We start from the raw sequence: 12,681 nt of genomic DNA on the forward strand, positions 1-12,681 counted from the left end.
GAGGCCACAACAGTGAGAGGCCCACATACCGCAAAAAAAAAAAAACAAAAACTAGCAAACAGAATCCAACAACACATTAAAAGGATCAAGTGGAATTTATCCCAGGGATGCAAGGATTCTTCAATATATGCAAATCAATCAATGTGATATACCATATTAACAAATTGAACAATAAAAACCATATGATCATCTCAATAGACGCAGAAAAAGCTTTTTTTTTTTTTACCCAAAGCAATCTACAGATTCATTGCAATCCCTATCAAATTACCAGTGTCATTTTTTACAGAACTAGAACAAAAAATTGCATAATTTGTATGGAGATAAAAAAGACCCTGAATAGCCAAAGCAATCTTGAGGGAAAAATATGGAGCTGGAGGAAGCAGACACCCTGACTTGAGACTATACTACTAAGCTACAGTAATCAAGACAGTAAGGTACTGGCACAAAAACAGAAATATAGATCAATGGAACAGGATAGAAAGCCCAGAGATAAACCCAGACACCTATGGTCAACTAATCTATGACAAAGGAGGCAAGGATATACAATGGAGAAAAGACAGTCTCTTCAAGAAGTGGTGCTGGGAAAACTTGACAGCTACATGTAAAAGAATGAAATTAGAACACTTCCTAACACCATATACAAAAATAAGCTCAAAATGGATTAAAGACCTAAATGTAAGACTGGACACTATAAAACTCTTAGAGGAAAACATAGGAAGAACACTCTTTGACATAAATCACAGCAAGATCTTTTTTCACCCACCTCCTAGAGTAAGGTAAATGAAAACAAAAATAAACAAATGGGACCTAATGAAACTTAAAAGCTTTTGCATAGCAAAGGAAACTATAAACAAGATGAAAAGACAACCCTCAGAATGGGAGAAAATATTTGCAAATGAATCAACAAAGGATTAATCTCCAAAATATATAAACAGCTCATGCAGCTCAATATTAAAAAAACAAACAATCCAATCACAAAATGGGCAGAAGACCTAAACAGACATTTCTCCAAAGAAGACATACAGATGGCTAAGAGGCCCATGAAAAGCTGCTCAACATCACTAATTATTAGAGAAAGGCAAATCAAAACTACAATGAGATATCACCTCACACCAGTTAGAATGGGCATCATCAGAAAATCTACAAACAACTAATGCTGGAGAGGGTGTGGAGAAAAAGGAACCCTCTTGCACTGTTGGTGGGAATGTAAATTGATACAGCCACTATGGAGAACAGTATGGAGGTTCCTTAAAAAACTAAAAATAGAATTACCATATGATCCAGCAATCCCACTACTGGGCATATACCCAGAGAAAGCCATAATTCAAAAAGACACATGCATCCCCATGTTCACTGCAGCACTATGTACAATAGCCAGGTCATGGAAGCAACCTAAATGCCCATTGACAGACAAATGGATAAAGAAGATATGGTACATATATACAATGGAATATTACTCAGCCATAAAAAGGAACGAAACTAAGTTATTTGTAGTGAGGTGCATGGACCTAGAGTCTGTCATACAGAGTGAAGTAAGTCAGAAAGAGAAAAACAAATACTGTATGCTAACACATATACATGGAATGTAAAAAAAAAAAATGGTTGTGATGAACCTAGGAGCAAGACAGGAATAAAGATGCAGACAGAGAGAATGTACTTGAGGACACGGGGGGGGGCGGGAAGGGTAAGCTGGGATGAAGTGAGAGAGTAGCATTGACATATACACACTACCAAATGTAAAATAGATAGCTAGTGGGAAGCAGCCGCATGGCACAGGGAGATCAGCTCAGTGCTTTGTGACCACATAGAGGGGTGGGATAGGGATGCTGGGAGGGAGATGCAAGAGGGAGAGGATATGGGGATATATGTATACATATAGCTGATATCACTTTGTTGTACAGCAGAAACTAACAAAACATTGTAAAGCAATTATACTCCAATAAAGATGTTAAAAAAAAAAGAAAAAAGCCACATGCACCCCAATGTTCATTGCAGCAATAGCCAGGTCATGGAAGCAACCTAAATGCCCATCAACAGAAAAATCGATGAAGAAGATGTGGTACATATATACAATGGAATATTACTCAACCATAAAAGGAACGAAATTGGGTCATTTGTAGAGATGTGGATGGACCTAGCGACTGTCATACAGAGTGAAGTAAGTCAGAAAGAGAAAAACAAATATCGTATATTAATGCATATATGTGAAATCTAGAAAAATGGTACAGATGAACCGGTTTGCAGGGCAGAAATAGAGACACAGATGTAGAGAACAAACATATGGACACCAAGGGGAGAAAGCGGGGGATGGGGGTGGGGTGGGATGAATTGGGAGATTGGGATTGACATGTATACACTAATATGTATAAAATAGATTAATAAGAACCTGCTGTATAAATAAATAAAATCTAAAAAACAGCTTTAGCAATATTTGAAGGAGACACACAATATGAATGTAATAAGTATATATATATATATATATATATATATATATTATAAATTAAGTTCAACAGAATGATGTGGTAGGGAAGTTCTCAAATTAAAAGCATGCTGTCTCCAGACTTCCCTGGTAGCACAGTGGTTAAGAACCCGCCTGCCAATGCAAGGGATACGGGTTCAAGCCCTGGTCTGGGAAGATCCCACATGCCGCAGAGCAACTGAGCCCCTGTGCCACAACTACTGAGCCTGTGCTCTAGAGCCCATGAGCCACAACTACTGAGCCTGCGTGCCACAACTACTGAAGTCCGCGAGCCTAGAGCCCGTGCTCCGCAACAAGAGAAGCCACTGGAATGAGAAGCCCACGCACCGCAACCAAGGGTAGCCCCCGCTCACTGCAACTAGAGAAAGTCTGTGTGCAGCAACGAAGACCCAACACAGCCAAAAATAAATAAATAAATAAATTTTTTTTAAAAAAAGCATGGTGTCTCTGATTACAGAAAATACAAAGAACAGAGGAATACATTAAATAACACTATGGAGACAGTATCACTTAAATCTAAAACATGGGGAAGTCTACAGAAAAATAACCAATGTCTTCAACCAGCAAATGGCAAGGAAAAAAAATAAGAGAGGGAACTGTTCTAGATTTAAAAAGACCCAGGAGATACACCAATTAACAATTAAATGCAATATGTAGACCTTGTTTGGATCCTGTTTTGAACAATCCAACTATTAAACAAAAATTTTATGTGACAATCAGAGAATCTGAACACTTACTGGAAAAAAGATATTTTAATTACTGCCATTTTTTTTGGTGCGATAATGATTTGCTGTATTTTTTAAAATCCTAAGCTCTTAGATTTATATTTTAAATTTTTTATCAATAAAATACTACAGTATTTGGAATTTGCTTTATAACAATCTATGTTTGGGGGGAAGTAAGGTCTACAGATGAAACTATATTAGCATATATAGATAACTGTTGAAACTGAATGATGGGTACATGGGATTTCACTGCATTATTCTTTTAATTTTTATGCATGTTTAAAATTTTCCATAATAAAATATTTAAAAAGTAAAAGATGTGTGCATTCCGAAAACCAATATGAATAAAAATATATGAATATATACTGACTTAAAAACGATAGTGGCTCACTTTACAAAGAAGGACGTGTTCATGCAGTGGCTCCTGGCTGATTTTTTAATTTTTTTTTTTTTTTTTTTTTTTTTTTTTTTTTTTTTTTGCGGGCCTCTCACTGTTGTGGCCTCTCCCATTGCGGAGCACAGGCTCCGGACGCGCAGGCTCAGCGGCCATGGCTCACGGGCCCAGCCGCTCAGCGGCATGTGGGATCTTCCCGGACCGGGGCACGAACCCGTGTCCCCTGCATCGGCAGGCGGATTCTCAACCACTGCGCCACCAGGGAAGCCCTGATTTTTTAATTTTTATTATTATTTTTTTCTGATTTTTTAAAAAGTACAAAATACTAACCCTCTATCATATTGAATTAAGCTCCTAAAAGCGGATTTTTTTTTAAGTACCTTGGAGAAATCTGAAAGGAAATGCATTGTCTAGATTACAAGTATCAGGCCATTATATTTCAGATACTTGCAAGATAATGGTAGGTCACAGTATCTAAATTTCATTACTATGCATATTCAAATAAAACCCACCTCTTAAGAAAGTTAAAATGTAAACACAAAAACTGACAAACCTGCCATATCTTGAAGAATTTCAGCCTCAAAAACCCATTAAAACACACACACACACCCTTCCATATTTATGTTAAGACAGAGACCAACACACTTTATAGATTCTTAAATTATGTGATGGCTTCTCTGAAAGTGGGAGAGTCTTTTAGGTAGGAAATTACAGACCCATATTTTCAGGGTTCTTTATAGAATCCTAAGATAGCTTTAGTTGAAGATAAAGGTTTCTAAAATTTTCCCAAGTAAAGCAAATATTTTCAGATGTTTCTTATTCCTGATCATTGGCATAATTCATCCCCAGGTTTAGGTGATTTTGACTGTAGCCTCTGAAGAAACCTCCTGTATTATGTGATCACCACAGTGAGACAAAGCCAAGAAGCAGAGAGTCATGGAATAACTAAATTGGAGGTCTTGAATGTCTGTGTGCACCTGTGCTTCAGATTTACTTCCTGAAGCAGAGGGGTATTCCAGGAAAAAGCATCCTCTAAAACCAATTTATGCAAGAAAAATATTGACTCTGGGATCACATGGGGTGAAGATGCTCTCTCTTGACCCTGAAACCACCCCTATGGGCTGGAATTGGAAGCTGAGAGTTGGTGGGAGCAAACTCTGATCTTTACAGCATCCTGTCCCCATTCCACACTACCGATCAAAATACATTCTCTTCAGAGTCAGCTTCTATTTTTTCAAGGTAACATTCACCAAATCCAAATGTACTATTCTCCATTCCCTTACCCAATACTTATTGGGAATAGTCAGGGAATAAGTAGGCTCAGGAGGGATGGAAAAAACACAAGGTGACCACATCACCCATGGTCATAATGTTTTTCCCTTTAACTCAAAAACTGAGTGGATGGGTTTTAAAAATACTCTAAAGTAAACAAAACAATAATGATACCATCTCTTCATTACTTAACTGTAGGTTATGCAAAGTGGGTGTTATAGACAATATTTCCCTTTGCTGCGACCTACCTTTTAACCATTTATTTTGCTTGGAAGGAAAAGGAAAAAGGACTTGAACCAGCAGAGGTCAGTAAACAACTGACTACACTAAATTTAATCAGTGCTGTATTTTATATCTGACCAAAAGCCCTAATAAAGGACATGGTTACATTAGGATGTTATTTTTATTGTAATGGCCAATCTAGTGCAAAAAATACGGGACAGACTGCCAGGAACATGAGTCACGATACCTGACCCTCGTCCTGGTTCTGCCAAAATAACCAACAGAATAAAGAGCCAGAGCAGATCCCTTGGCCTCTCTTCACCTTGTTTTAGCAGAGGTTTCCCCATATTTAAAATGGTGAGGGTGAACTAGATGTTCTTTCTGCTCCAACCTTCTAGGCTCCCATAGACACAGGTTAAATAACACAGGAGTGCCAGTTATACAACGCAGGAAATGGAAATGACTACAGAACAGAAACATGTTTTAGTGATAAGGTGGCAGCTACCTAACTGGGAAGAGATTGCACCAGTGCGGTTGCCCATGACATTCCAAGGGCATGGTAAATTATTTCAGCATAACATAGTGGGAAGAAGGCCTGGTCAGAGTTATGTTAGTATAATATAATACGGCTATTTGATTCAGCATGATGTATAAGAAATATTTTGTCTACATTCCCATGGCTTGCAATTTCCTTACTAAATATGTTTTCATAAACCTACTTCTGCAATGATGTAAGCAGTGTGGCAGCCAGACCTCACTTCCCAGTCCCCTATGAATATCTCTTGACTATGAAGCACTACTCAGGCTGCATCTGAACTGAGCAAACGAATGCAGAAGCTGGCTTTCCTTTGCTTTTACCTGCCCTTGTTTTAGCAATACAGTGCTCAAGAAACAAATTGAGGAGAAAGATTGTAACTTTTAGCTTTTTTGCCATTCCTTATGCTGATTCCACAAGCACATTGCCATCTGGAGAGGTCACATGCTGCATGCAAACAAAATATTCTAAGATGATCAACACTGATTTCCACTGAACTCTAGATTTAGCAGCAAATCTTGGAAAAAGCTGACCCTGCTTGAGGTAACAATATTAAATATAGGCATGAGCAAACTTTTTCTTCCCCTTAATTTGCAAAGTAAGGAAAAGGAGTTCATCTAATAAACTCAACCCACTCACAGTAAGCAAAACAAATATCTCTTGTAAAAAACCTCTCAAAAAAGTCTCCAGATAACTTAGCCTGTTACTCTATACCTTATTTACCTGTTTCTTTGCATGGCAAGCTTCTCCAGCCCCTAGCCTTCCCACTGAATTTCAATAAAAATGATTTTTATACTTGGGTTTCCCCTGTTGATCATTAGCTGCTATAGATAACAATCTTGCCTTTAAAGCAGATACAGCACAAACCTTCCTTTTCAACATCTAAAAACATTCCTAAATATCATGAAAACAACTCTGAAAATTAACCCTTAGGAGGTTCGAATTTCGGGGCGGCAGAAACAAGTTCTGCCTTTTACTAAATACTCATTTTGAAGGGATTTGAAAACCTGAGCTACCCTTTTCGGTTTTATTCACTTTCAAAAGAGAAGAGTCACATTAATCAAATGCCAACAAGTATTTCCAGCCAACAATTATAAAAAAACAAACCCATCTTCTCTTCCATCACCTGAAAAATAAGTAACAAGAATGACTACATGAAAGGTGATCATGAAAAGGGTGCTATACCCCTTTACTGCAGCACCTGCAGAGAGCAGCCCTCTTTAAAAAGTCATCACTTCTGAATCATTTCTAAATATACTACTATGTACTCGGCTTTGAGGTACACCCACTGGCTAGTTGTCAAAATGATAAGAACCTACCACAGCGAGGTTCGGAGCTCTTCCAAGAAAGGCACACTAAAAATTTCTCCTATATTTCCAGAACCTCCCAGATTTGAGGATTATAAGTACCATGGTGGGACCACTTAGCACACAACTAAAATCCATAATCACAGGACTAATGGGTAATCGTAGTAACGTAAAATGTGAGAGCAGCCATATGTGCACAACTTTTCTGATCGTCAAAAGCTCTTTGAGATAACTCCTTTCTATAAGCAGAGCTATTCACAAATACATGCTTTTTACACTCTCCCAGAAAATGAACAAAAACTTTATATTACTATCATTTTCTTCCCCACTAAGTAAACAGATGGAAAGATACAGACTGGGGGTTGTACAAGAAAGTACAATGAAACAGTAGTTACGAGGTTCTCACTAGCCAAGTGAGCAGATTCAGATAAGAGGATTTCTGAGATTCCTTTTAACCCCATTATTATTTTGCCCTATTCCCCCAAAGAAGTGCCAAGCTTGAAATGTCTTCAGATTCCTAACCCAAGTTCTACGCAAATATCACATTTATCTTACATATCCACTCATCAACTTATGAATATCCCTCACAACTGCCCCAAAGCATGCTCATTTCCTTATATGCCAGGTGTCTCTTTTAACTCTGTATTCAGGAGGCCTCTCTCATCCTCTCTTCTGTCCAAGACAACCCTATCCATTCATGCCCTCTACTCTTAACCCATAAGGCAGGGAGGGACAAAAAACCTCAAATGTTCTGTTTTGTACCATAGCATCTGCTATGAATGTGGAACCATCTGTTGCCCACTTTGCCATGGGAAGGATGGTGCAGGCATCAGACGTGGAGTGTCACAGGTCACACAATAGAATTATGTTCTTCTTGGGGCTGACACACCCAGGCATATGCTCCACAGTCACCATGGCTAATGCTACCCTTCCCCCATCAAAGAGTTTATTTATTTCCTCACAGAGAATGTGACCCCTAAATTCTCACAAAGGGTCAGGTCCATTTTTTAAAAACTTACATTTGCCTGAATATCAGTTTCTAAATTCTCTAATGCTGGGTTGTATCTAAAACTAACATCTGTCACTAACACACTTGAGACTTTACCAGTCACTATCTCTGGGCATCTCAGTTTTTGTGTCTATAAAACAAAAAGGTTGAGCTCAGTGATCTCTGAGGCTCCCTTGCACTGTAGCACTCCAAAATTCTGTAATTTTAATCCAACTCAAAGTCAGTGAACACAAGTTCCTTCACATCTACGGTATATTAAGACTCTTAATGCCAAGGACAAAAGAATCTGCTGCAGACAAAAAGGTCTCTCTGTGTTGAGCAAGAATACAGTCAGTTTCTTGAAGATCCAAATTAGATTAAGATCCCTAATCTTGTTAACATATGCCCTCAAGGTAATACCCTAGTGAAGAGTTTGGGGCTAGATATTCATTGTTTGTGTGTCCTGTGCATTACAGGTTATTACACAGCATCTGAGGCCTCTACCCACTAGAGGCCAGCCCCAGTTGGCAACTGCGGTTGTCCCCTGCCCCCAGTTGGGACAACCAAAAATGTTTCCTGACACTGGCCAATAACCCCTGGGGAGCAAATTACCCCCACTCCACCCGCCTCCATTCAGAACCACAGCTGTTGTGTACACCAGGACTTTATAATAAAGCACCTCACTTAAAAGTTGTTTTTGTTTCAAACAGATGACATTCACACAGTTAATAAGTAAAGTACATCAAGATCTAAGAGTCAGATTTATAAAGCACATGTATTCCACTTGGAAGATGTACAAAACCACTGTCTTTCCAAGTTATTCATAGAACCAACCGCCTTTCTGCTAAGGGTTGAGAATTAGCATAGAGTCATAACCTCAACTGCTCTTTAAAAGTATTTAAAAGCAATCACGTTTTTCACAGCAAGTCCTCTGGTGCACTCCAGAATCAACCCCTGCATTACAGTACAGACCTCAAAATAGGGCTTTGAGGAAAACAGCAAAAGCCAGTGGTGGGTTTATCACTTCAGCTTTTTCTTCCCTCTCTTGTGCAAAAGCCAGTAAATAAACTATTTCTGAAAAGGTTGCTAAAGAGTTCCAGCTTTCGTCTGGTGTTCTTTAAGATAGGAGGTAGCAAGCTCTTAGGCAAATTTCCCAGGTATCTTTTCCTCCCTCACTTCAAATGGGGATCCAAGAGACACCCCCTAAAGTCAGTCCTCAGCCCAAAAGAACAGCATCTGCCAGTTGCATGAAACAGATTGAAGCCTGCAAACTGAAATGATGGCTACTCCTAGCCAAACATCTCATTTTTTCATTTGTGAAAAAGGCTGGGATTTGCAAACCTCTGGGTCTCAGGAGATGAAGGCTACACTAGTCAACTAAGAGCAAAAGCTCTATTCCCCCTCACTTTTAAAGGAAACCTGAATTATAAACGTTTTGGGGACTTTACAGAGTTTCTCAAGTACATATAATGTTTACATTTCAACATTAAATATGTAAAACTAAAACAATAAAATAAAACACAAAACCTTTTAAATAAGTTAAGCCCAGGATATGAAAAGGGAATCATGAATAGACACAACTGTTACTTTTCAAAGAACCTTAGCTCTTTATTCAGACAAATATTTACACAATTGAGGGCAATGGTACCGGGGATGTAGCCATTCTGTTAAAATAGTGGGCAACTCTAAAGGTTTATTTATCCCAAATCCAACTACTCTGTTGCTATCCTACCAGGAACCAAGAATTCAAGAGCTCTCAGGGCAAAAGTTTAACTAACACTCTGAAACTGTGAACTTCATTTAGACCTCTCCCAGCTAAATTCAGATGTTAGAATCTCGGAGACATATCTCGAACGCCTAAATTAAGCCAAACTAGGAAGCTTAAAGTTACGCGTCCAATACTTGAAAATAAATATCTGTAATTAATACATTCATACAATGATGGGAAATGTGACTGACATATATTTACACTAAAAGCACGCCACATTTTTATGCCTCTCCTAGTTCCACTCCCAGCTGCGTCTGGCTGTGACTAGCTGTGCATTCTAGAATTCTTGAGAGCTTCTTTAGAGCAGCAGGAGAAAGACTTCTAGGGATGAGGGCAGGGCCAGGAGAGAGAATTTCCAGCCCCGGGAAAGTCTACCGACATGAAAGGCTGAGGGCGCAGTTCCCGCTTTTACATGAGAAAGGTAGATGGGTAGCAGGTTCGACTTCCGAAGCTCTTTCAAACAGGAAACCCCAAGTCTGGAAGCGACAGCCTGTCAGCCTTTTAATTTCCTGGCGGTGGCGGGAGTCAGCCAGGTCCTCGGCGCTTTAATAAGTGATGACTGCTGAGCTAAGTTATTCAATGTACCAGCGAACATTTCAGCTGCGCCTCGGCCGTGCCGGGCGCGGGTGAAACAGGGGTTCAAAACATTCTCTACTTCCAGCCGCTATCTCTAGGGGTGCGGAGACCGCCCCACCATAAATTTGGGGGGGCACCCAAGGCCAAATAGGAATTTGAGTCTATGGGCGGTTCAAACTAGTGAGCCCCACTCTTCAAACAAAGTGAGCCAGGAGGGCAGCTAGCTAGATATTTGGGGGAGGGGGTCTTTTCTGAATTCCGCGCCCATACCGTCCAGCAGCGGACTCTCTTTCCTCCGCCCACGGCGACAAAGCAGCTCTAGCCCCAAGATCCCGATCCTTCCCTCCTTGGGTATTCCAGACTTCTCGGCAAAAGTTGCCTCCGGCTCCCCCAGGTCCCGCCCGTTTCCTACAACCGTTCTGTGAGCTGCTCTTCCACCCCGCCACTCCCTCCCCAGGATCCTCTCAACCGAGGTCCACCCATTCTTGGGGTTCGGGGCCACAGAGGCTGCTCAGCCCAGGTTCTGCTAACCCCAGCCCAGGCTTTTGTCCTACAAGAGAAGCAAGAAACTCTGCGTCCCCGGCACCCACTCACCGTCTCATCTTCCCTCCGCGCCGCCGCTCTCCGCCGGCCCCAGCCGCCCTCGTCTGGCCCTCGCCCCGCCTCCCTCCCACCCTCCCTCCGGCCCCGGACCCCCGGCCCCGCCGCAGCCCCAGCCGCAGCCGCCCGGCCACTCTGCACGCGCGGTGCGCAGCCAGCGCGCCCCTCCTGGCCCCGGCGGCCACTGCCTCCTCTCCGCCCACAACCCTCGGCCGCGCAAACGGGCGGCGACCAACTCGGCGGCGGGGGAGGCAGCGCCCGGGGGATGAGGCCCGGACGCGCGGAGCCTGCGCGGCCCCTTCCACCCCGCCGGCCGCCGCCTCCTCCTCACCTGACGCGTCGGCGCGGCCGGGTCCCCAGGGCGAGGGAGGGAAGGCGCGCTGCGGGCACCCAGCCGCCGGGTGCGGTCCCCCTCGGGCTGCGGTGGTGGGCTCCGCGCGGCTCGGTCCTGTGCCCCGGCCCCCTTCGTAACCACCGCGGCGGGCACCGAGGGACTCAGAGCAGTGAAGTCGGTGAAGGTGCCAGGCAGTTTGCATTTGGGGCTTTTACTGCTGCAGCAGGGGTCTGGCTGGTCGCCCCATCACGGGGCGCCAGCTTCTCGGAGCCGCGTTTACAGCCGCGTGGTAGAAACCTCGTGGCAGGCTTTCCTAATGAGCTGGAAGAGGGCGGGTGGGTACACGTCCTCGAGCGACGATTTCCTCGCCCGACGGTGAGGTTTCTACCGGGAAACTCCAGGTGACCGCACCTCCTCCCGACAGTTCGCCCGCGGGCAGGTACCTAATGCGTCAGAAAAGCAGTTTTGCAAAATTGTTGGGGAACGGCCTCAGCGGAGGATTTTAAACTAACTTGTACTGATGTCCTTTCAGTTACTTCTCTTGAAAGTTTCTATATTTTCCAACGTGTTTTTCTCGTTGCCGCAACCAATGAAAACAACGCTGAGGCGAACGGCGGGTGTTTCCACGGAAAGGGACCAACTGGACCCAGGGCGGCCTCAGTCGATCTCCGCACGAATGAGTGTGAGTGAACCTCTTCCAAGTTCTGGGTGAATCTCTGGGCTTACAAAGAGGCAGGTCGTCGGCCCTCGCGGAACTCACAACAGCAAGAAAGAGCACAATAAAGTGCAGACTAATTTATGATCACTGTGGCTTTGGTTGGCCAAGTCGTTTTAGCTCCTAGCAACAATGTCATTAACAGTATAGTGACAATGATAGCTGATGTTCAGGATGGTTAGTAAGCTTCCGGATATGTATACAAAGTCCCTGACACCACGAGTGGCACTCAGTAGGCACTCAACAAATAGCTGATTTATAATGCACTTTTCATTTGTGCAAGTAAAAGTCTGACTTCTATTTCAAAGGAAAGGCTCACCTATGAACTGCTTGGTATTTTATAGGAATTAGTTTCCCCTGTCTTGGCTCTTTTCCCCACAGAAACATACAGGAATCAATCCAACACTTAAGTGCTCCAGCAGTTTCCCCAATTGGATCACCCCGTCACCATAAAATCGTGTTATTTCTCCCATCTTAAAAACCAAAAACTCTCTCTTGAATCCACTTCCCCCTCCAGCCACTTGCCCCTTTTTTTCTGCTCAGCCAGAGCAAAACTCCTTTAGAGTTGTTAAGAAAAGCTATCTCCAAGCTTTCTCTACCCATTTATTCCAATTGGGCTTTTGCTTCTACTCTGTCCCGTAGAACTCCTCCTGTCAAGGTCAAACTCCTAAACTGGACATTTTCTCAGGGCTCATCCCACTCGAACTATCATCAGAAATCAATTGTGGAACACTTTTTCCTTTTTTTATTTGGACTTCCACAACTT

At 42.4% G+C, this 12,681-nt stretch overlaps 1 protein-coding gene across 43 annotated transcripts in view; it reads right to left on the minus strand.

The window, feature by feature from the left end:
- Nucleotides 1-12,009, minus strand: part of PHLDB2 (pleckstrin homology like domain family B member 2) — a 135,824-nt gene extending 123,815 nt beyond the window's left edge. For 20 of the 43 annotated variants that reach the window (XM_067034679.1, XM_067034676.1, XM_067034674.1 and 17 more), the window contains exon 1: nucleotides 11,198-12,009. In XM_067034679.1, coding sequence (XP_066890780.1) covers nucleotides 11,198-11,402 — 205 coding nt within the window. In that variant the 5' untranslated portion in view covers nucleotides 11,403-12,009. Of the gene's footprint in view, nucleotides 1-10,860; nucleotides 10,937-11,197 lie in introns of those variants that run through there. The other 23 variants (XM_067034681.1, XM_067034691.1, XM_067034675.1 and 20 more) reach the window with 4 other exon arrangements.
- Between the last annotated feature and the right edge of the window lie 672 nt (nucleotides 12,010-12,681).

Source organism: Kogia breviceps, chromosome 5, assembly GCF_026419965.1.
Source record: "Kogia breviceps isolate mKogBre1 chromosome 5, mKogBre1 haplotype 1, whole genome shotgun sequence".
Classification (NCBI taxonomy): domain Eukaryota; kingdom Metazoa; phylum Chordata; class Mammalia; order Artiodactyla; family Physeteridae; genus Kogia; species Kogia breviceps.